Source organism: Staurois parvus, unplaced genomic scaffold, assembly GCF_062004578.1.
Source record: "Staurois parvus isolate SC_StPar_1 unplaced genomic scaffold, SC_StPar_1.0 ptg000410l, whole genome shotgun sequence".
Classification (NCBI taxonomy): Eukaryota; Metazoa; Chordata; class Amphibia; order Anura; family Ranidae; genus Staurois; species Staurois parvus.
The window spans coordinates 1,382,129-1,407,805 of record NW_028318206.1 but is presented as its reverse complement, the minus strand read 5'-3'; the positions used below and the strand labels follow the sequence as shown (position 1 = coordinate 1,407,805).

Sequence of the window (25,677 nt, the reverse complement as noted above, 5' to 3'; positions counted from 1 at the left end):
TCATAACCTTTGATACTGTACCTCCTGACACAGCAAATAAATTGGCAACGTCAGTCACAGAGGCACCAGCTAAGCAGCACCAACAATTTGCCCTCTTTGAAGCTCAGAAAGATCTAACATGACTCCAGATTACTAGCAGTGAACGACGAAAGTGAGGCTTCCCACATGTTAGCCAAGTGTCTCATCACACAGCGGAGGCAAAAGAATGTTATATCACTTCTGCTTTCAAAGCAAAACATGTTGTCACTTTCACACCTGCAAATCAGCATTTCTTTTTACGTTGCTGGGGCATAACGGGGTTATACATACAAAAAAAACCAAACAAACAGGTACACTTTAAGTAGAGGATCAAGAAACCAGAGAGTGACAACCTTCTATTGGGAACACTGGATGGATGGAGCTGGAAACTGGGGAGGATACCTCAGGGCTCATTCACACCATATAGTATTTGCTTTGATGCAAGTATTTTCGCGTGTGGAGGTGCACCAAGTAAGGTATTAAAAAAAAAAAAAAAATATATAATAATAGGTCCTGCACTATATTTTTTTAAACAACACAGAGCTTTTGCATTGTTTTGCCCTAAACTGTACATGTAGGAATACAAGTAGGAATGTATTACAGCTAACCATACAAATGCAATGCATAATGGCAAAGCAGGGTAACACAAGTTATAACACGTAATATGGTGTGAATGGACCCAAGCTGCCGCAACCCTAAGAGGTATGTAAATGGCAGGATTTTCAACCCAGCTGAGTGCACTCAATACTGCATGATCAGACTGGAGAATTGACCCTTTAAATATGAACTCATTGCAAAGGTTAAGTAAATGTCACATATCGGCAGGCTATTGGGTGCCTGAAGCAGTACAGAATGACAGCTTCCCAGCCGCCCATAGATGGCTGCACAATTTTCACATTTGATGCTCACTAGGCGGATATCCAATCGTTGCATATTCAGTCTGAATGATGAACTATTAAACCCCAGTGGAGTTTTTCTCCTCAGTACTATTAGTCTGCTCAGACTGATCTTGTGTCTTCCTCATCTCCATACCTTTCACCCATGTGTAGGAGAAAGAGCCTCCAAGTACCATGAGATTACTGGTCCACCACAACACACTCTTCACCTGCTGGTAGTAAAAGACGGCCAGCACAGTCTGAGCGCAAGCCTTTGCCGTTCCTGAGATGTTGTGAGTCAGGGGGCTGGTGAATTTAATCTGTAGTCCTGTAACATACCCTATAGCAAAGCCGAAAATCCCCCCCAGAGTCATCATACCCCAAAAGTGCAAAGAGTTGAGCTTGTCAAACGCAATGAGGGTGCCGACCTCTCCAAACACCAGCAAGAGGGGCAAGAAAAGGGCGCAAGCATTGACGTTGTTGTAGAAGGTCAGACGCCAGATGCTGCCGTCAACAGCAGGAAGTACCTTTTTGGTGTAAATGGCGTTCAAGGAAACGCACACACTGGCCAGGACACCATAAAATATTCCAGCCCAGGACAAGGTGCCTTCTGCACCCTCTTGATCTATGCCGAGCCAAAAGCCACCTGCGGAGGCAAGAAGGAGATCAAAAACATATCAAATCCAATCACCAAAATGCGAATACAAACTGGAAACAATGAAACTGTGTTAAGGCAATCAAAATCATTTTATTTTTAAATAACCTCCTTACCGCCATTAACCACTTATTTACTTATTTCAGGTACTTATATAACGCCATCAATTTACGCAGCGCTTTACATATATATTGTACATTCACATCAGTCCCTAACCCTCAAGGGGTGTACAATCTAAGGTCCCTAACTCACATTCATACATACACATACTAGGGACAATTTAGACAGGAGCCAATTCACCTACCAACATGTCTTTGGCATGTGAAAGGAAACCAGAGCACCCGGAGGAAACCCACGCAGGCACAGGCAGAACATGCAAACTCCAGGCAGGTGGTGCAGTTGACCTTCAGAAGGTTTTATCCCCTTCATGACCAAGCCATTTTTTGCCATTGAGCACTGTGCTACTTTGACTGGTTATTGCGTGGTCATGCACCACTGTACCAATGTATAAATTACATTTATGTCATTTTTGCACACAAAGAGGTTTCTTTTGGTGGTATTTGATCACCACTGGGTTTATTTATTTTTTCTTATATAAAACAAAAAAAAAAAAAAAAAAAAAAAAAAAGAAGACCAAAACTTTTAGAAAACCAATACATATTTTCTACTTTGTTATAAAACGGATAAAAAAACAAACTATAATTTAAAAATGTACAAAAAAAAAATAAAATCTAAATTTCTTCATAAAATTTAGGCCAAAATGTATCCTGCTACATGTGTCTGGTAAAAAACAAAAACAAGAAAACACCATCACACACCTAATAATGGAGATGATCAGCAACTTATAGTGGGACTGTGATAGTGTGGCGGGCAATCTGATGCTAGCTCTGAGATACACTGACATCAATAGCGACTCTAATACATTGATCAAAGCAAATACTGTTCATTGTCACTGTACTAATGACAATGGCTGGGAAGGGGTTAACATCTAAGGGCAATTGAACGATTAATTGTGTGCCTAACTGTGTAACTGTGCTGCTCTTACTTTACCATCTGGTTGTTTATGCTCTCCGCTTTTCAGGGAGAAGAAAACAGCCAGATCGCTGTTCACAGAACTTCGTGTGTGACTGGATACATCCGATCAGCTGATGTCAACTGAAGTCATCTGCCAAACTTGTGCTGTGTCCAATCACAGTATGAGTCGGCAGGGGGAGACCGCCCAAAACCCAGGGGAAGGATGATCATGTGATGGTGCCTGTATTTGCCACCCACTCGCAGTATATTTACTGTTAGCGGTCAGCAAGTGGTTAAAAAACAAAACCAATACAAAAACACAAGGAGGCGGAGGTTTATTTTTTACATCACTCCAGAAATCTCTCTCAGGTGGTTTTTCTTGATAAGTGGCTGCAAACCGAGTGGTCATGTGATGGAACAGTTTGCAGGCACAGTGTAGACAGGATCACAGTGATGACAAATGAAGACAGTACTGGTGTTTACATTTAAGAGATCACTCCTTTGTTCCACAAGAGAAACAAATGGATAAACAATTACTCCGGAGTTCCAGAGAACAGGCAGCAGAAGATTCAGAATGGGGGGGGGGGGGTGATTGTGGGATAATTTCTTAACTCTTTCACCTCCCCAGTAAATCTGATCTCCATCATGTCTTTAGTAACCTGTGTATTAACTCCTTCATTTTCTTCCTCCCACTGTGTGCCTCCTCCCTTCGCATATACCCTATGATGGAAATGTCTCTCACGCACCACGACCAAGCTCCATATTTAAAGCAGAACTTCAGTCTGCCAATCAGGTGGCTCTGCCCCCCTTTGGCGCTACCATTAAGGAGCATGTGCAGACGTGCTGATGGGCTCTGCACAGCCCTCGGGTCCTGGCAGGATCCGACGGCACTTTTGAGCATTCACAAAGACAGCCAAGGTTTTGCGATTTCCCTGATCGCCATCTTTGCGCATATGCAGGAAACCCCACACATGCCCAGGTGACTGGCGAAATCAATACATATAGAGCTGTGCCATGGGGCTCATGGGACTTGAAGCCCTTTGGCACACCTGTACACATGCAGGGGTTGGGGGTGGTGGGTGAGCAAATCCTGTGTAGGTTTGTTTTTTAAAAAAGGTGAATGTCTGTTTTTAACCATCCCCAATAGCAGCATGTTTCTTCATTTCCCAAAAATTGGGACAAAAATGAAGTCACCTTAGGGAGTCTACTTTCCAAAAAGGACTTATTTCTGGGGTTTTTATTACTGTCCTGGCATTTATAAGGCTCCTTTCACACTGCGATTTCCCTGTGCTTTGCCGTAGACTTCCAGTAGATCAGCTGGTTTTTGTGCATTTTGTGAAAGTGTACCAAATGTCCTGCCTGCAAGACTGTATTCCTTTCTATAGAACAAAAAAGAAAAAAGAAAGCTCTACCCGTCTCAAAAAATGATCTTGTAACCTACTGGACAAAGGAGTAATTGTTAACCAAACCATCACAACACTGAAAACTGTCCTGGAAATGAAGGGGTGTAAATGGGCTGCTTCCTTAAGTGGATAAAGTGCATCTACATCCAAAATGCTTCATAAAAAGTTTTGAATAAAATATTGAAAGGCTATAGAACCCGTCAGATTTTACGGCTTTACAGGGGTCAGAGAAATTTCCCCTCATTTTCTCTTCTGAAGACAACCTTTCCCAAAACAGGAAGTGAGGAAAAATATGCAACAATAGAAAGATAAAAAGCTGGCATACGTGTTATGCAGGCTATACATGGGTCAAATTCAGAACAAATTTTCTTTAGAAAATCGTATTTTTCGTGCGTTTGTAATCCGATGGTGCCACCACTGATTTCGAAAATCAACCTGCCAAGACTTCAATGTCACCTCATGTTGCTACAGAAAAGAATTTTTGTGGCCAAGAATTTTCTTTTCTTTCCAGGTCACAACTCAGGCTTATTTCTTTTTCATTTATATTTCTTGCACGATTCTCCCATCATTGATTCAAAATTTCTTCGTTTTTTAAAAAAATTTCCAACTTGTCCGATCACTCAAATTCAATGGTCACATGAAAATAGGCCGTTTCTGTGGCCCACTAATGGTGCAAAATTCGAACAAAAATTCTTAGAAAAGCTTTCCGAAAGAAAATTCTTTCAGAATTCGACTTGTGAATGGCTGACTTTAGCATTCCATCAAAATGGTGATGACCTCTTCCCCCCCCCCCCCACACACACACCCCTACAAACCGACAGTTTAGGAACACTGCAGGATGTGCAGAAATCAGCAATGGAGATAGCAATGGGGGAGTGGGGTTGCGGGTGCGATGACAGGTGACTGAAACCATCAATAACAACAGAGCACCCCACCAATGAAGTTTTCTTCTGCTTGAACTACTGACGGAGTACAGGCAAGGTACTGAATGAATGCTGTACAACCTGCATATCATAGACAGGTCAGTAGGTACACAGAATGAGAAGCTTTAAAATCTGCAGAGCTGTCCTTGTGCACTACAGCTAAGCATGGATGAAAACCAGAAGGCCTAAGCAGCTAGACTGTGTCCCCTGTATGCATTTCGAGGATTCACTGGTAACTGAGACTGGAACACACCTGTGAAGGATATCTGAAGCCAAAACCTGTTTTTACATTTTTGAATAGAGAGGGTTAAAAAAAACAACAAAAAAAAACCAAACAGGTTTTTACTGCTGTGTTCCCGTGGGGGATATTCACAGTCCCAGTGAAAGTTGTTTATAGTTGTCAGTGTCATATGACTAGATAATAAATCTTCCAATGGGAACACTTGATGCAATTTCCCCACACTTCCTGCCAAGTCACTGGAAGTGAAAGGAAAATCTCAAATTGGACACAGCATAAAAATGAAAAATTAAAAAAAATATTCAGAGAAAAGGTCTTAGCTTTACATATACTTCAGAGCCAGTCAGGTTTTTCTTTGTTGCCATGTCCAACTGAAAGATATCCCTTCACTTCCTGTGCCAGAAAAACAACAGGAAATGAGGGAAAACCCCCATCTTACAACAGGTGTCCCCATTTGATGGTTCAAATGGGGACACCAACTATCTCAGTGACTATGGTCACCAGCACAATACAGAGGGTAAATCTTCACAGCAGGAAAACAGGCAGCATATATCTATATCTAACATTTTCCATCTCCTAAACACACACACATAGTCTTTTTAGTTTTTAAAACATCTTGTGTGTGGGTTGTTTTTTTTTTCGCTTCCTGTATCTCTTTAGGAAGATTTTCCATCGCTTCCGGTTTCAAAGCACAACAGAAAGTGAGAAGCAATTTTCCCCAAACGAGGGGGAACCCTCACTGTAAGAACAATCAGTGGAAAAGTGTCCCTGTTGGAAGACTTCTGTTACAGTGAAATCTCAAAAAAGTTGGACATAAATGACCATGAACCCCCCCCCGGGGCCCACTGTCCCATCGGCAATGCTCCCCCGGGGCAGAGTGTCCCGTCGGCAATGCCCCCCGGGGCAGTGTCTCATTGGCAATGGCCCCCTTCCCCTGGGGCAGAGGGTCCAGGGCAGAGTGTCCCGTCAGCAATGCTGTCCCCCCAGGGGCAGAGTGTCTCGTCGGCAATGGCCCCGTCCCCCGGGGCAGAGTGTCTCGTCGGCAATGGCCCCCTCCCCCCGGGGCAGAGTGTCTCGTCGGCAATGGCCCCCTCCCCCCGGGGCAGAGTGTCTCGTCGGCAATGGCCCCCTCCCCCCGGGGCAGAGTGTCTCGTCGGCAATGGCCCCCTCCCCCCGGGGCAGAGTGTCTCGTCGGCAATGGCCCCCTCCCCCCGGGGCAGAGTGTCTCGTCGGCAATGGCCCGCTCCCCCCGGGGCAGAGTGTCTCGTCGGCAATGGCCCCCTCCCCCCGGGGCAGAGTGTCTCGTCGGCAATGGCCCCCTCCCCCCGGGGCAGAGTGTCTCGTCGGCAATGGCCCCCTCCCCCCGGGGCAGAGTGTCTCGTCGGCAATGGCCCCCTCCCCCCGGGGCAGAGTGTCTCGTCGGCAATGGCCCCCTCCCCCCCGGGGCAGAGTGTCTCGTCGGCAATGGCCCCCTCCCCCCGGGGCAGAGTGTCTCGTCGGCAATGGCCCCCTCCCCCCGGGGCAGAGTGTCTCGTCGGCAATGGCCCCCTCCCCCCGGGGAAGAGTGTCTCGTCGGCAATGGCCCCCTCCCCCTGGGGAAGAGTGTCTCGTCGGCAATGGCCCCCCGGGGCAGAGGGTCCAGGGCAGAGTTTCCCGTCAGCAATGCTGTCCCACCCGGGGCAGAGTGTCTCGCTGGCAATGGCCCCCTCCCCCCGGGGCAGAGTGTCTCCTTGGCAATGGCCCCCTCCCCCCAGGGCAGAGTGTCTCCTTGGCAATGGCCCCCTCCCCCCAGGGCAGAGTGTCTCCTTGGCAATGGCCCCCTCCCCCCGGGGCGGAGTGTCCAGGGCAGAGTGTCCCATTGGCAATGGCCCCCTTCCCCCGCGGCAGAGAGTCCAGGGCAGAGTATTCCGTTGGCAATGGCCCCCCCGGGGTAGAATATTTTCCTGTATCTCTTTAGGAAGATTTTCTATCACTTCCTGTTTCAAAGCACAACAGAAAGTGAAAAAGAATTTCCCCCAAAACAAGGGGAAACCCTCACTGTAAGAACAATCCCCCGGGGTAGAGAGTCCCGTCAGCAATGCCCCCCCCATGAACCTCACTGGGGCCCCGGGGCAGAGTGTCCTTTCGGCAATGGCCCCCCTACCCGGGCCAGAGTTTCCTGGCAGCAATGGTCATCAGGACAAAGTTCCAAATCTCATAAGGACACCTAGCACTGACAAAGACCTAAATTAAAAGAAAACCCCAAAAGGGGGCTCTAACCCCTAAAAATGTAATCTTTAGATACCCTTTGATCTATACAGCATACAAGAAGCGTGAGCTCTTGCGGCAAGCCTTACCTAGGATGACCCCGCAGGACAGCAGGGCGTAGAAGGAGGTGGTCTGTTTCAGCAGGATGTAGGACAGCAGGACGTTGAAGACGGTACTGAGGCAGCGGCCCACCGTGTAGAAGGCCACGCCGAGGTGCTTGAGGCACAGGTTGTTGAAGGTGATCATCCCGATGAAGACGACGGAGAGGGGCAGCACGCTGCGCAGGACTTTGGGGTCGAAGCGGATGGAGGGGAACTCCAGCATGTGGGAAGGGATGACCAGGGTGAGCAGGCTGAGGGCCTTACACAGGAGTACGGTGACCAAACACTGGTAGAAAGTGACGAAGAGCGGGGCGTCCAGCTTCAGGGACGGGCTGTCCAGCAGGTACTTGTTGAGGAAGACCATGGTGATGGAGACAAACCAATAGAGCGCCACCACCAGGGCGATCTTCACCGCGCGGACCAGGAAGGGCTCCTGGCCCCCCTTCTCCACCTCACCTTCCCCTTCCAGGGCCATCCTCAGGATGCTGGAGCGTTTCAGAGTCCTGTACATGGTGAACACAGGCAGGGTCAGCACACATGGGACACACACAGGAGGAGGAGGAGAGCAGACAGTGCACACTGCAGGAGCTCAGCCATACAAAGTAGAAGAAGCAGCAGAGAAGAAAGTCAGTCCTCCTCACCCAACCTCCGACACCTGCCGGGACTACCAAGACGGGAGCGCCCTCCCCCGGACACCTATGTCTACTGACAGCTCCCTTCCGCAGCTTGCTTCCGGGTTTGGCGCTTAGAGATGACATCACGTCGCCTCCACGGAGCAGCGGCGGCCATGTTTTTGGTGGATAGTTGTATAGTACAGTAAACTCACAGAGCAAAATTTGAAGTAATGCTTGAAAGCTGTCCCTGAATGCTTGCCTGGCGGGTTTTTTTTCCCTTTCAGGCTTTGATTGGTTTATATTCACCTGGTGGTCCTTGTGCTCGGTGACAATATAACTCCCAACTGTCCCTCATTTACACACATCCCAACTATTGAACTTCAGAATGAAGGGCACGTGAGGGAGGAAGTGACCTGAGGCGTAGCTTCCATTACAGATGGTTTTACACAAACTGTGCGTTACACAAAGTGTGGTAGGATTCGGGAGGGCGCCCCTCACAGAACGACGCAGGATTCGGGAGGGAGTCACGCACAGGACGACGCAGGATTCGGTAGGGCGCCCCTCACAGAACGACGCAGGATTCGGGAGGCGCCGCGCACAGGGCGACGCAGGATTCGGGAAGGCGCCCCTCACAGAAAGACGCAGGATTCGGGAGGGCGCCGCGCACAGGGAGACGCAGGATTCGGGAGGGCGCCACGCACAGGGAGACGCAGGATTCGGGAGGGCGCCGCGCACAGGGAGACGCAGGATTCGGGAGGGCGCCGCGCACAGGGCGACGCAGGATTCGGGAGGGCGCCGCGCACAGGGCGACGCAGGATTCGGGAGGGCGCCGCGCACAGGGCGACGCAGGATTCGGGAGGGCGCCGCGCACAGGGCGACGCAGGATTCGGGGAGGGCGCCGCGCACAGAACGACGCAGGATTCGGGGAGGGCGCCGCGCACAGAACGACGCAGGATTCGGGGAGGGCGCCGCGCACAGAACGACGCAGGATTCGGGGAGGGCGCCGCGCACAGAACGACGCAGGATTCGGGAAGGGCGCCGCGCACAGGGAGACGCAGGATTCGGGAGGGCGCCGCGCACAGGGCGACGCAGGATTCGGGAGGGCGCCGCGCACAGGGCGACGCAGGATTCGGGAGGGCGCCGCGCACAGGGCGACGCAGGATTCGGGAGGGCGCCGCGCACAGGGCGACGCAGGATTCGGGAGGGCGCCGCGCACAGGGCGACGCAGGATTCGGGAGGGCGCCGCGCACAGGGCGACGCAGGATTCGGGAGGGCGCCGCGCACAGGGCGACGCAGGATTCGGGAGGGCGCCGCGCACAGGGCGACGCAGGATTCGGGAGGGCGCCGCGCACAGGGTGACGCAGGATTCGGGGAGGGCGCCGCGCACAGAACGACGCAGGATTCGGGGAGGGCGCCGCGCACAGAACGACGCAGGATTCGGGGAGGGCGCCGCGCACAGGGAGACGCAGGATTCGGGGAGGGCGCCGTGCACAGAACGACACAGGATTCGGGAGGGCGCCGTGCACAGAACGACACAGGAAATGTTTTCTTGATCAGCAGCTGCAGTCAAGCCGTGTATAACTGCAGCTGCTGATCAGTGTATTCTGCCAGCAATGGGTTCCACTGTCAGAATACAACGTCCCACCCAGCAGGGTGGAATTCCTCCATCCACCCAGTTTTTGTGGATGGAGGAGTCTGTTATTTTTTGGAATAAAAAAAAACAAAAAAAAAAAAAAAAACTGCATGGCCATCTTTAGCCAGAGTCATAGCCTGTGCTTTTTTCAGCCTGAAATAAATAAAATATGCTTTTTTGAGCTGCTGCATTTTTTGGAAAGGGTCGGGACTTTTTTAAAAGCAAAGTACAGCGTTTTTTTTTTGCTACAATAGAGGGATGAGGTGGGAACCCTATTACAGCCTGGTCACATCAAGCCCGACTTTGAAATCGTGCGACTTACAGTGAAGTCGCACAATATCAAAGTCGGGTGAGATGCCAATTTCAGGTGCGATTTGCAAGACATCTGACACAGATGTCTATGCAAATCGCACCAAAAGTATTTATTTCAGGTACTTATATAGTGCCATCAATTTACTAAGCACTTTACATATGTATTGTACATTCACATCAGTCCCTAACACCCCAGTCACATCGGGTGCGACTTGGAACGTGATTTGCAAATCGTATGCTGAGTCGCACCCTATTGTCCGCAATGAGAGCGGTCAAATCGGTGCGGCTCCAACCAAGTCAGAACCGCACCGATTTCTAAAGTGGTACATGCACTACTTTTGGTGCGATTTGCATAGACATCTGTGTCGGATGTCTTGCAAATCACACCTGAAATCGGCATGTCCCATGACTGAAATAGTGCGACTGACACTTTAGAAATCGGTGCGGCTCCAACCAAGTCGGAACCGCACCGATATGACCGCTCTCATTGCGGACAATAGGGTGCGATTCGGCATACAATTTGCAAATCGCATGCCAAGTCTCACGCGATGTGACCGGGGTGTTAGGGACTGATGTGAATGTACAATATATATGTAAAGCGCGGAGTAAATTGACGGCGCTATATAAGTACCTGAAATAAATAAAATATGCCTTTTTGAGCTGCTGCATTTTTTGGAAAGGGTCAGGAACTTTTTTTTAAAAGCAAAGTTTTTTGCTACAATAGATTTCAATGGAGAATCTGCTGAAATGCATGGTGGTGTGGATTTTTTCCACATTTTGTGTTTTTTTTTGCTACAATTTATTTATTTCAGGTACTTATATAGCACCGTCAATTTACGCGCTTTACATAGATATATATTGTACATTCACATCAGTCCCTAACCCTCAAGGGGTGTACAATCTAAGGTCCCTAACTTACATTCATACATACACATATTAGGGCCAATTTAGACAGGATCCAATTAACCTACCAGCATGTCTTTGGAGTGTGGGAGGAAACCAGAGTACCCGGAGGAAACCCACACAGGCACAACATGCAAACTCCAGACAGATGTTACCATGGTTGAGATTCGAACCAATGACCCTAGTACTGCCAGATGGAAGTGCTAACCATTTCGCCACTGTGCTACAATAGAGGGATTAGGTGGCAACCCTAGTGAGATCTCTGCCAGGGCATTCAGCACATGGAGGGGCACAAGGCAGCCAAGTAGGGTTGCCACCTCATCCCTTTAAACCCAAACACATATGAATTACACAGGTTCTGGGGCGGATTAAGGTGGTAATTAAACTCACTGGAGCACCTTATCTGCATTAAATTAGCCCCAGAACCTGTGTGTGTGTGTGTTTGGGTTTAAAGGGACGACCCTATAGCCAAGTCCTCCCCCATCTATGGACCCCTTTGCCCCCCAACCCCTCTTACCTGTAACAAGACTGAAAGTCTCCAAGGAAGTACTGACTCCTCAGCTTCAACGTCACCACCAGGAACAGGTGTAGTCAGAGTAGTCACGCCCCATACTTCTCACTAATTGTCTCCAGTTCCTTATCACACAGCAGCCGGGGGAACAGGTTTATCATGTAATTCAACCATCAAAGTTCACCCATCCTGCACTGACCCACCCACCTCTCCGCCATTCACATGCAGGTGGAAGAGATACTTTATTAGAGCACATTGTACATACACATTACACAAGACGCAGTGGGGTTTGATTTACTAAAATTGGAGAGGGCAAAATCTGGTGCAACTCTGCATAGAAACCAATCAGCTTCCAGGTTTTGGGCTCCATTCACACCTATGCAGTTTGCTTTTTGTCCATTTTGCAGTTCGTTTTGCGTTTTTCTACATGCATTTTTACCACGCTTTGTTCAGCTTTTTTTTTTTTTAAGTGGAATTTTTTTGTTTGCATAAAAAAGCAAAATGCGGCAAAAAACGCACCACCATGCATTTCAGCAGATTCTCCATTGAAATCTATTGTAGCAAAAAATGCTGCGCTTTGCTTTAAAAAAAGTCCCTGACCCTTTGCAAAAATGCAGCAGCACTAAAAAGCATAGATGTGAACAGGGGCGGACTGACAACTCATCGGGCCCCGGGCAATAGGGGATCATGGGGCCCCTGTGTCCTTGCCCAAACTCAAAAAAGCCTATGAAAAAGGTACCAGGGGCATCTCATAGGGCCCCCTACTGACCCCAGGCGCTTGGGCAGTGCCTGAATTTCCAAATGGTCAGTCCGCCCCTGGATGTGAACATGTTCCATAGGAAACCATGTTAAATGGACTGTAGTGCGTTTCTGCAAAAAAAACCTAAAAAACACATTGGTGTGAATGGAGCCTAATTGCTAAAGTTTAACCACTTCAAGTCCGGACACTTTCACCCCCTTCCTGTCCAGGCCAATTTTCAGCTTTCAGCGCTATCACACTTTGAATGACAATTGCGCGGTCATGCAACACTGTACCCATATGAATTGTTTTGCATTTTTTTGAGACAGATAAAACTTTATTTTGGTGGTATTTATTCACCACTGGGATTTTTATTTGCTATATAAATGAAAAAGTCCAAACATTTTGAAATAAAAAGTGTTTTTCTTATAAAATTTTGCAAATAAATAATCTTGCTTCATAAATCTTGGCCAAAATGTATTCAGTTATCTTTTTAGTAATGATAAAATATAACCCAAATTATAACTAAAAATTATAATTAAAAAAATTTTTTTTTTACATTTATTTTATTATTTTATATTATTTATGTTTTTTTTTACATACTGTCACCCTAGCAGTGCAGTGTCACCATGGTGACACTGTACTACTTGTGGGGGGTGATGAAGATTTTTTCTTCTCTTTTTTTACACTGATTGCTTTTACACCCATAAAGGCTGTAAAATCAATCATTTCTCCTTCTCTCTGACTGCATTCTTGCAGCCATTGAGAAATATTGTCTGAGCTGTGATTGGTCACAGCTTGTCACGTGGTACAAGACTGTTGTGAATAGCCCTGTACCATGTGATCTCTGTGATCATTCACAGATTTCACTAGTAGTAAGCAATGATGTCAGAAGTGACATACTGCTGCTCTGTGTACAGGGACCAGTGTAGTTAGGGCTCTGTGCTGTAATTGGACACAGCCTATCAGCAGGTCCTGGCCAATGATTTATGGTCAGGACCGGCTGATCAACTTGTGCCTTACCTAATAACAGCACAGATGGCGCAGCGGGTGCACACACCTCTACCCGGAAATATTGGATCACATACGTGTACAGGATCCTGTGCAGAGTAGCTGCCCGCAGTATATATGCAATGGGCGGTCAGCAATCGTTTAACCGCTTTCCCGCCGCCCTATAACAGATATACCGCTACAGGGTGGCAAGGGTGCGCAAAATCACGTGTATATACGTGCAGGGGCGGACTGACCATTCGAGCACTTGGGCACTGCCCGAGGGCCGGGGGTTAGTAGGGGGCCCCATGAGATGCCCCTGGTACTTTCATAGGCTTTTTTGGGTGTGGTTTGAGTGTGGGTGAGGACACGGGGGCCCCATGATCCCCTATTGCCCAGGGGCCCCATTGGTTGTCAGTCCGCCCCTGTATACGTGATTTTGCATTCTTGGGTAGGGGGTGCGAGTGCCCTACTTGTGCCGCCATTCACGGCTGCAGCTGTCAATCACCAGGTCCTGGCCGGTGATTACCCTTGATTAAATCTTGCAATGCCTCATGGGACTTGTAGTTTGGCAAGAGCTGGAGGGCCTCTAGTTTGACATCCGGGAGCAATGAACAAGTTTTGCCTCTGAGGTAAGTTCTCTCTGACACCATTGATCTTTTCAGCAGTCCGTAAGGGGTAATTCTTCCCCATGGCCCTAAGTGTAAGGAGCATTCTTCCCCCCGACCATCACACTAATGTATCATGAGTTGTAGATATAGTCACTTTTAGCAGAGGTTCCCTGAGACTGGAAAGTTATTTCAAGGGTTCCTCTGTGTTGAAAAGGTTGAGAAAGGCTGATCTAGGGGCTCCAGTTTCCTTCCACAACCCGAAAAACATACTGGTAGGTTAGCTAGCCTTAGATTCTGTTCACACCAATGCATTTTTAGTGCTTTTTGCAGAACGCACTACAATCCATTCAGGGGCAGACTGACCATTTGGAAACTCGGGCACTGCCCGAGGGCCCGAGTCAGTAGGGGGCCCCATGAGATGCCCCTGGTACCTTTTTCATAGGATTTTTTGAGTTTGGGAAAGGACACAGGGGCCCCATGATCTCCTATTGCCCGGGGGGCCCCATGAGTTGTCAGTCCGCCCCTGAGTCCATTTAACATGGTTTCCTACAGAACATGTTCACATCTATGCTTTTCATAGATGTGAACCTATGGCAGTACTAGGGCTGTTAGTTCAAATCCCAGCCACAGCACCACCTGCCTGGAGTTTGTATGTTCTGAATGGGTTTCCTCCAGGTACTCTGGTTTCCTCCCACACTCCAGAGACATGCTGGTAGGTTAATTGGCTCCTGTCTAAATTGTCCCTAGTATGTGTATGTATGAATGAGAGTTAGGGACTTACATTCATAAAATGCTTGAATAGTGAAATGTCCATGAAGCTCCAGGATGGAGTATTGGTGATGTGTACAGGGCAGCACTTCCACCTGGCAGTACTAGGGTTGTTGGTTCAAATCCCAAACACAGCACCACCTGCCTGGAGTTTGCATGTCCTCCCTGTTCCTGCGTGGGCTTCCTCTGGGTACTCTGGTTTCCTCCCACACTCCAAAGACATGCTGGTAGGCAGGGGCGGACTGACAACTCATGGGGCCCCCGGGCAATAGGGGATCATGGGGCCCGTGTCCTTGCCCAAACTCAAAAAAGCCTATGGAAAAGGTACCAAGGGCATCTCATGGGGCCCCATACTGACCCCGGGCCCTCGGGCAGCGCCCGAGTTTCCAAATGGTCAGTCCTCCCCTGCTGGTAGGTTAATTGGCTCCTGTCTAAATTGGCCCTAGTATGTGTATGTATGGATGTGAGTTAGGGACCTTAGATTGTACGCCCCTTGAGGGTTAGGGACTGATGTGAATGTACAATATATATGTAAAGTGCTCCATAAATTGACGGCGTTATATAAGTATCTGAAATAAATAAAATATGGTTTTTTGAGCTGCTGCATTTTTGGAAAGGGTCAGGGATTTTTTTAAAAGCAAAAAGCAGCATTTTTGCTACAATAGAGTTCAATGGAGAAGCTGTTGAAATGCATGGTAGTGTGTTTTTGCATTTTTATTCTGCCCAGCAACAAAAAAAAGGAGCTGAACAAAATACAAAACGCATCAAAATTGCATCAAAACCGCATGTAGAAAAACACACGAACTGCTAAAAGCACTGCAAAACGGACAAAAAGCAAACTGCACAGGTAGCTTTGAGCAAAGTGTGTGTATTGTTATGGAAAATAGACTGTAAGCTCCTCTGGTACAGAGACTGATGGTAGGAACTGCTTTCAAATGTTTTTTTTGAGCTACATAAATAAAGGAATTTCAAGCGTACCTCGGTTTACGAATTTAATGCGTTCTCTGGGACATTTCGTATTGCGGAAAATTCATAAACCTGAAATGCCGTTTCCCATAGGAATGCAATGAAAACCAATTAATTCGTTCCGGAGGTCAGAAAAAAGTAAAAAAAAAAAGTTGCTTTCACTTTAGGTCAGTGCCAATTTTTTTTCTTCTTTCTAGCTCAGAGAATCAGCTGTCACTTTCCCCCCAGCTAAAAGAAACAATGTTTCCTGTTAGTTTATTTCCCCGAGTTAAAAGAAACAATGTTTCCTTTTAGTGTATTTCCCTGAGTTAAAAGAAACAACGTTTCCTTTTAGTTTGTTTCCCCGAGATAAAAGAAACAATGTTTCCTTTTAGTTTATTTCCCAGAGTTAAAAGAAACAATGTTTCCTTTTAGTTTATTTCCCGAGTTAAAAGAAAAAATATTTCCTTTTAGTTTGTTTCCCGAGATAAAAGAAACAATGTTTCCTTTTAGTTTATTTCCCGAGATAAAAGAAACAATGTTTCCTTTTAGTTTATTTCCCTGAGTTAAAAGAAACAATGTTTCCTTTTAGTTTATTTCCCCGAGTTAAAAGAAACAATGTGTCCTTTTAGTTTATTTCCCGGAGTTAAAAGAAACAATATTTCCTTTTAGTTTATTTTCCAGAGTTAAAAGAAACAATGTTTCCTTTTAGTTTATTTCCCCGAGTTAAAAGAAACAGTGTTTCCTTTTAGTTTGTTTCCCGAGATAAAAGAAACAATGTTTCCTTTTAGTTTATTTCCCTGAGTTAAAAGAAACAATGTTTCCTTTTAGTTTATTTCCCCAAGTTAAAAGAAACAGTGTTTCCTTTTAGTTTGTTTCCCCGAGATAAAAGAAACAAAGTATCCTTTAGCTCCGGGTAAAGTGACAGCTAATTCTGTGAGCTATAGTGAAGAAAAAAAATAAAAGCCAGCAATTGCATTTAAAAATCGGCACCGACATACACTTTATATTGTGAAAAAAATTTGTAAACCGAGGCTTCATTTTCTTTGGATTTTCATTCGTAATCTGAAAATTACGTAAACCGCGGTACACTTGTAGTAATACTTTCATATTCCCAGTATAGGTCAGAGAAGAGAGACTGTAATCTGGATGAATATTCTGCTTTTTCAGATCTTTATATACTGTCCCTGAAAGTCTATTGTTATTATTATTAATACTGCTCAGCCTTCCAACCATTATTCAATTCCTGCATCCTGGTTCTGATTAGTTCCCGTTGTCAGCAGAATCCGAGGTCACCACGTTCCCCGCGACATCATTGTGTTACTATTACACTGCCACAAAGGATATTAATGACAATATATTATGCAAAAAAATATTGGGGGAAAAAAGGCAGAAAGGGTAATGCCCAATATACCTGACGGACAAGCTTCCATCGTGTGCTTATGATATAAATCCCTTCATTTGCACTATGATTATTATTCAGAATTCACTTAATTGAGTGTTAAATTCCATTGCAGGAGTGACCCTAGGTTCACACCTAAGCATTTTGCAGAAACGCACAGCAGTCCATTTAACATGATTTCCTATGAGACAAGTTCACATTTCTGCGTTTTATGGAAAGGGTCAGGGACTTTTTTTAAATGCAAAAAGTTGTGTTTTTGGTTCTATAGGCATTAATGGAAATGCTGCAGAAAAGCTTGTAGTGTGTTTTTTGCTGCATTTTTGCTGCGTTTTAACCTTTCTGGCGGTAATCCCGAGTGTGGCTCGGGGTTAATTTACAGTACCAAAAGTGGTAACCCCGAGCCACACTTGGGATTACACTGTAATGCTGGTCCTGCGATCCCCCGATCCTTACCTTGTCATGCGATCCCCCGATCCTTACCTTGTCCTGCGATCCCCCGATCCTTACCTTGTCCTGCGATTCCCCTGATCCTTACCTTGTCCTGCGATCCCCCGATCCTTACCTTGTCCTGCGATTCCCCTGATCCTTACCTTGTCCTGCGGTCCCCCGATCCTTACTTTGTCCTGCGATCCCCAGATCCTTACCTTGTCCTGCAGTCCCCCGATCCTTACCTTGACCTGCGATCCCCCGATCCTTACCTTGTCCTGCGATCCCCCGATCCTTACCTTGTCCTGCGGTCCCCCGATCCTTACCTTGTCCTGTGGTCCCCCGATCTTTACCTTGTCCTGGGATCCCCCGATCCTTACCTTGTCCTGTGATCCCCCGATCCTTAACTTGTCCTGCGATCCCCCGATCCTTACCTTGTCCTACGATCCCCCGATCCTTACCTTGTCCTGCGATCCCCCGATCCTAACCTTGTCCTGTGATCCCCCGATCCTTACCTTATCCTGCAATTCCCCGATCCTTAGCTTGTCCTGCAATCCCCTGATCCTTACCTTGTCCTGCGATCCCCCGATCCTTACCTTGTCCTGCGATCCCCCGATCCTTACCTTGTCCTGTGATCCCCCGATCCTTACCTTGTCCTGCGATCCCCCAATGTCCTCCCACTGTGTCCCCGGCCATGTCCTCCGGCCTATGCCGGCATCCGTCTTCTGGGTTCCCTTCCCTGCGAGCGTCGGTATGCAGGGTGGCGGAACCAGCGGGAGATTCAAACAAGTAAAAACATGACATACACACAATACATTGTAATCTGTTAGGATTACATCACGGTATCAAACCATTTCACATACATTTTGTCCCGAGTGCTTTGTCCTGTGCCCTGTCTGCACTTTTACCCTTCTTTCTGCCTGGAAACGTAAGAACGTCCATAGCATCTAAGCGTCCCTTTAGGTCAAAAGCGGTTTAAGATCAGCTAGAGAACAGCGATAGTAAATCAGAACCACTTGCAGAATTGAGTGATAATGATTCGTGGGAGAAATTCGTCATCAGACACTGAAAACAATTCTGCGACTTTGCTCAGTGATGTGCGAACTTGGCGCTATATTTCAAATTTCAGTGTTTTTGGTTTGATTACATTACTGAATTACATTTATTATTATTATATTATTATTTTTTATAATTATTTATTATATTATAATTTATGATTTTGTGTTTCAAACTTTATCACACCTAGACCTGTTTACTAGACTCTTGTTCGAACAGATTTCAGTGAGTTATTCCTAAGAATTACAGGCCTACAATATAAAACAACAAATTTCCATGAAAAAAAATGTACCGCTTTGACATTCAAAAACATTGATGAGTTAGACCGCCAGGGAGGTTAATCTGCCTAGCAACAAGAAAATAAATAAATAATGAAACACCTCACAAAATGCATCAAAAATGCAAAACGGACCACAAAAAGCACTACAGAAACGAATCAAACACAAACTGCCTAGGTGTGAACCTAGCCTTCAGGTGGTTAGAAGAGTGAGTGATGTGCGGCATAAACTTCAACTGCCCCCCTCCCCCAAATAAATTACCCTTTTTGGGAAAGTAGACACCCCAAACCAGGGGCGGACTGATCATTTGGAAACTCAGGCACTGCCTGAGGGCCCGGGGTCAGTAGGGGGCCCCATGAGATGCCCCTGGTACCTTTTTCATAGGCTTTTTTGAGTTTGGGGAAGGACACAGGGGCCCCATGATCCCCTATTGCCCGGGGGCCCCATGAGTTGTCAGTCTGCCCCTGCCCCAAACTATTTGCTGAAAGGCATGTTGAGTCCGTTCACACTACAAAAATGCACTCCGGATGCATTCTGGATACATTTTTGCTTACAGTTCACACCACACGCAGTTGCGGCGCAGTTTTGATGCAGTTTGCCATGTTCCAGTATTGTGCTGTATAGAAAAAAATGCAGCATGTTCCACTTTTTTTTTTCTTCACCGGAAACATGCTGCACTGGTGAGAACTAGGGCCATTGGAATACATGGAAAACACTGTGCATGCATTTTTGATGCAGAAAAAAAAAATCACACTGAGCTGCATCTAGTGTGAACTAGCCCTTAGAATTGCTTTGAGATCCATAAGCCTGCAGCAGTTCTTATGGCCACACGGTGTCACTGTTGTGATTCTTATCCAAAGAAGATCTAAAAAGAGTTTAGTTTGACCCAGGGTGGATAAAAATCAATGATTTTTTAAAAAAAAATCAAAAAAATCGGATTTTTTTTATTTAAATCGGATTTTTTTAATTTAAATCAGATTTTTTTTATTTAAATTTGATTTTTTTGAATAAAATGCTTTTTGAGGAAAATATATTACCATCCAAAGGTTATTCCATCATGAAATAAAGATTCGTTTTTTAATTATGTAGAATAAGGCTGTATATGTTTAATTTTTTGGTGAATAAATTCCATGAATCCATTCACAATGTCATGCTCTTCCAGAGGTTTTTGTAAGATTATTGGGCAGTTTCTCTGCCTACAAGATACTATCACAGATGTTTGGTTTACTTTGCAGTTCTCAAAACTGAATTTGACTCAGCGGAGATCACATGCCTCTTCTTCACAGCAAAAATGTTATAACATGAACAGAGTTAAGAAAAAGACCTTCATCCTAACTTCTACAAACCTATGAATACAGAATCAACCCCTTCAGTGCTAAGTTTCAAGAAGTTCAGTGAATAGAATAGAAACAATATTTTTCTGATTGTTTGGAGTGGAATAGATCTACACAAGAAGAAAGTGAAACTAAGTGTGAGGAGGAAGGGGCTGACAGTCTACGTTTCTTAAAATATATACCGTATTTTTCGCTCCATAAGACGCACCTGACCATAAGACGCACCTAGGTTTTAGAGGCAGAAAACAGGAAAAAAAAATTCTGAACTAATGGACTGCAGACATAGTACAGGAGATGACCAGAGACTGCAGACACAGTACAGGAGATGACCAGAGACTGCGAACACAGTTCAGGGGATGACCAGAGACTGCGGCCACAGTACAGGAGATGACCAGAGACTGCGGACATAGTACAGGAGATGACCAGAGACTGCGGACAGCACAGGGATGACCAGAGACTGCGGACAGTACAGGGATGACCAGAGACTGCGGACAGCACAGGGATGACCAGAGACTGTGGATAGTACAGGGGATGACTGCTGACCTTTGGGGAGGGGGGGGGAGCGGGTACCTGAATTTGACAGATACCCGCTCCCACTTCCGCGGAGTTGTTCTTTCATCTTACCTGTTCCTCTATCCAGCCGCGCGCTGTCTTCCCGGCTTCTGTAATGGCGCTCGACATGACAGCCGGGTGCCCAGTGCGCATGAGCGAGAAGCACTTGCGCTTTGTGATTGGTCCGGCGGCTTCTGGGATCTGTCATGTGTCCCAGGTGCCGCCTTACCATTCAGAAAAAGCACCGCTTCCTGCGCATGCGCACTTGGCACCCGGCTGTCATGCCCACACTACAGAAGCCGAGAAGACCGCGCCGCTGGATAGAGGAAGGGGTAAGATGAAAGAACAACTCCACGGAAGTGGGAGCGGGTATCTGTCAAATTCAGGTACCCGCTCCCCCCCCTCCCCAAAGGTCAGCAGTCATCTCTATAAGGTCCCGCTGTAGAGCTGAGTGGCCGGCCCGGTATTCTGACACGGCGGCAGTGGAAATACCGGACCGGCCGCTCCATATTCGCTCCATAAGACGCACTGACATTTTCCCCCCTTTTTTGGGGGGAAAAAAGTACGTCTTATGGTGCGAAAAATACGGTATATTTTGTTTAGCCGAATTAGTTACTAAACATGGATGTTTAAGCAAATCACATATGCTGGAATGTTATTGTTTCAGTTGAATAAATCTATTTAAATTGTTATTATTAAGGTAATGATTATTTTTCTCCTTCCTAAGTACAACAGAAAAGTTGTCCAAATATGAATGATTAACCTATTAAACTGGGGATAAAAAAACTAATATGAAAAGTTGTTATTCTAAAAATCTTCATCTACTTGTATATTAAAGTTATACCAGCAAGAATTAGTCTTTATGTAGAAAACTAGGATTTAAATCAAGCCTTACTGACTAGTGATTTAAATCAAATCCACCCTGGTTTGACCACTTCAGTTCCGGAGGGTTCTACCCACTTCATGACCAGGCCATGTTTTTGCTAGTTAGCCCTACGCTACTTTAAGTGGCAATTGCTCAGTCATGCAATGCATTTATGTCCTTTTTTCACACAAATAGAGCTTTCTTTTGGTGGTATTTGATCACCACTGGGTTTTTTATTTTTTATTATATAAATGAAAAGACTAAAAATTTTGAAAACAAAAACAGATTTTATCCTTTCTCCTCTAAAACATATCCAATTAAAAAAAAAAATTCTTCCTAAATTTAGGCCAAAATGTATTCAGCTACATATCTTTGGTAAAAAAAAAAAATTCCCAGTAAGTGTTTATTGACTGGTTTGTGTGAAAGTTATAACGCAGGGGCGGACTGACCATTTGGAAACTCAGGCACTGCCCGAGGGCCCGGGGTCAGTAGGGGGCCCCATGAGATGCCCCTGGTACCTTTTTCATAGGCTTTTTTGAGTTTGGGCAAAGACACAGGGGCCCCATGATCCCTTATTGCCCGGGGGCCCCATGAGTTGTTAGTCCGCCCCTGTTATAACGTCTACAAACTTTAGTAATGTATATATACTTGAAGAATTATATATTTTTTTCTTTTTGTACTAGTAATGGTGGTGATCAGACTTACAGTGGGACTGGTGTGATCAGGGGCGTATTTACCAGAAGGCAAACAAGGCATTTGCCTAGGGTGGCATTTTTCAGGGGGGCAGCATCACCACCCGGAAGAAGGGACACACATGGCATGGGCAGGTGGGATCCAAGAGAGGCTGATGGTGACGGTGTATGCAGAGCCTGACTCTCGTTCCCAGGAATGTCCGGAGCTGTGAAGGTGAGTGTCTTTCTAGCGGGGGTGAAGGGGTAGGTGGATTGCCGGTGCATGGGGGGAGGTGGTAGTGGAAGCCTCTCTTGGGGGGGGGCAGGGCTGTTGTTGGTCAATGTCAGGCTCTCTCTGCGGGGAAGGGGGGGTGTTTTTGTGTTGCCTAGGGCAGCATGAAACCTAAATAAGCCACTGGGTGTGATAGTGCGGCAGGAAATCTGATACTAACTAACACGGGGTGGAGATTGACTAACTAACACTGACATCTTCAGTGACACTTATACAGTGATCAGTGCTATTACTATACACTGTACTAATGACACTGGCCGGGAAGGGGTAATCAAGATTAAATGTGTGCCTAACAAGTGTTAATGTGTGTATTATGTGCTGCTTTTTAGCCCCGGTTCACACTGATGCGGTACAGAATTTGCAGCGTTTTCAGTGTGAGTTCTGCACCGTATCAGAATCGCACCCCATTCATGCGAACCTCTGCAGGTGTGTACAGGGGCGGACTGACAACTCATGGGGCCCCCGGAAAATAGGGGATCATGGGGTCTCTGTGTCCTCACCGACGTTCAAACCACACCCAAAAAAGCATATGAAAGGTACTAGGGGCATCTCATGGGACCGCCTACTGACCCTGGGCCCTCGGGCAGTGCCCGAGTGGCCAAATGGTCAGTCCATCCCTGGGTGTGTATGTTAAGAACACCCCGGAAGCGTTCCGCAAAATGCGGCGCGATGTGCAGAATCGGATCGCATAGGTGTGAATACCCATGCAATCTGATTCTAGTGAGGACCAAAAAAAGGGTCCTGTACATTTTTGGTGCGGGTGCGGTGTGAACAGAGCCATAAAATGTATGGCTCCAATCGCACCGCACACAAATCGCATGTGGTTTGCACAGGAATGCGGTGTGGTTCCTGTACAAATCACATGCAATATACCGCACCGCATATATGTGAACCCAGACTTAAACATAACACCTCCCAGCTACACGTCAGACACCTTCTGCAAAGTGATCCACCACAGAAAGCTCTTCAGAGGGCAACATACAGTTATATGAGCTTTTAAGGTTTTTCAAAGGCTGACTGTATATATTACAATACAATCCCTGTACAATCAACCTTAGATACATTAAACCTATGTAATATGAGGTTCTACTAAGGGCTCATTCACATGGATGTTCCGCTCAGGTCCGCCTGCCCGTTTTTTAGGCAGACCCAATCGGAGCTTCCATTTTCCTCTACGGAGTGGATATGTGTCCGTTTACACCCGCCGACATCCGATCCGACCCGATCCGCCAAAAAGGAACGGATGGGGATCCAATTCCCCTTCTGTACGTCGGATCGGGTCAGATGAAAACGGACAGGTGGTCTGTTTTCATCTGACTGCCCACTGTGGAGAGCGAACAGCTCTGTGTCTGCTCTGCAGCAGCGGAGCGGACACAGAGCTGTCATCTGCTTGTTCAGTGGGGTTCAGAGGAGAGGTCCCCCGCTGAGGAAGTGGATCCGCTAAACAGGTCTGCTCCATGTGAAAGGACCCTAAGGCCCCTTTCACACGGGCGTTCCATTTTTTTCATCAGTTCAGTCATGTTTTTTCCAAGAAAAAACAGATCAGTTCACATCAGTTTTCATCAGTTTACGTCAGTTTTTCATCAGTTTACATCTGTTTTTCATAAGTTTACATCTGTTTATATCCATTTTTTGTCAGTTTACATCTGTTTATATCCATTTTTATTTTTTTGTCCATTTACATCTGGTTTTCATCAGTTTACATCCTTTTTCATCAGTTTACATCTGTTTATATCCATTTTTGTCCGTTTACATCTGTTTATATCCATTTTTATTTTTTGTCCGTTTACATCTGTTTTTCATCAGTTTACATCCTTTTTCATCAGTTTACATCTGTTTACATCCATTTTGTGTCAGTTTACAGCTGTTTATATCCATTTTTATTTTTTGTCCAGTTACATCTGTTTTTCATCAGTTTACATCCTTTTTTATCCGTTTACATCTGTTTATAGCCATTTTTGTCTGTTTATATCTGTTTTTCATCCCTTTTACACCCGTTTTCATCCGTTTACATCCATTTTTCGTCTGTTCCATCTATTTAATGGAAGATAAATAGGGTTTTCTTCCGTTAAAAAAAAACGGCTGTTAATGGATGCGGACATTAATGGATGTAAACATATGATCATCCATTTACATCCACTAGTCCATAGAAATACACGGGTGTCTGTTTTTTATCCATGAACGGACAGATGAAAAATGCACATATGGAACGCCCGTGTGAAAGGGACCTAAAACTGTCCAATCTGTTTGCAACCAAGGCCATTACACTACAAAATTGTTGGTAGATCTAAAGGAGATTGTACAATCAGATTGTAATGTGTATGGTAACCCTAAAAAGCACAATACTACAGGTGCTTTCTGTTGATAGGTATGAAAGATTCCACTTCTAGCCAGCAGATGACAGTGTGGTTACAGGGTGAACGTATATTACATGGACAGTATACGAATATGGGGACCAGCAAAGGAGAAAGTAAAAATATATATTTTTGGTATGCAGAAATCTTTTTTTAGCCTTGTTCATAATAATGAAGTATGACGTTATGGGTCAAGGTGAACCTCATGACTCACATTATAATTCCAGCATCCTGATTGGAGTGTTTGCAGGCACAGCGCTTTCTTGTCCCTGGTTTTTAAAAGGACACAACCCTTTATAGTTCTTCTTGTCTTCATTACTGTTCTCCCAAAGGAAGAATCTATAAAAACATCCCAGTCTTGAGGAACTCCAGCTTAAACCAATTTATTGGGGTTCGGTGGTAAAAATGCCCCCTACATGGGTGGACATTGGAAAAATGCCTCTTAAAGCTGAAGTCTAGTATGGCAATTTTTTACCTAGTTATATTGGTCCAGCTTGGATTAATGTCAGTATGTATGTGTCATACTTGTGGGATCCCTGTGGAAGCTGGAATTCATTGTTGCATGCACCCCTACTACAGTCATCTCCACTAGCTTCCAGGTCCCATGGTAGTCGGTGGGAATAAGTCAGCCTTTACAGGGATAGTCACAATGCCACCTTACAGACAGCTAAAAAAAATGACTGGTGTCATGTTGCTGGCTCTGCATAGTGGTGTTGGCCCTGGAAATATGTAGGCACCATCAGATGGGAGGTCAACAGGGGCGGACTGACCATTCGATCACTCGGGCACTGCCCGAGGGCCCGGGGTCAGTAGGGGGCCCCATGAACTGCCCCTGGTACCTTTTATAGGCTTTTGTAGGTGTGGTTTGAGTGTGGGTGAGGACACAGGGGCCCCATGATCCCCTATTGCCTGTGGGCCCCATGAGTTGTCAGTCCACCCCTGGAGGT

The 25,677-nt window shown here is 46.0% G+C and overlaps 1 protein-coding gene across 1 annotated transcript; it reads right to left on the bottom strand.

Annotated features, from left to right (window-relative positions):
- Positions 1 to 286: 286 nt before the first annotated feature.
- On the bottom strand, positions 287 to 8,122 carry SLC35C1 (solute carrier family 35 member C1). The gene is made up of 2 exons (XM_089686745.1): positions 7,463 to 8,122; positions 287 to 1,539 (listed from the first exon to the last, which is right to left on the bottom strand). The coding sequence occupies exons 1-2, from the start codon at positions 7,983 to 7,985 to the stop codon at positions 974 to 976; spliced, it is 1,089 nt and encodes a 362-aa protein (XP_089542871.1). The 5' UTR covers positions 7,986 to 8,122; the 3' UTR covers positions 287 to 973.
- Between the last annotated feature and the right edge of the window lie 17,555 nt (positions 8,123 to 25,677).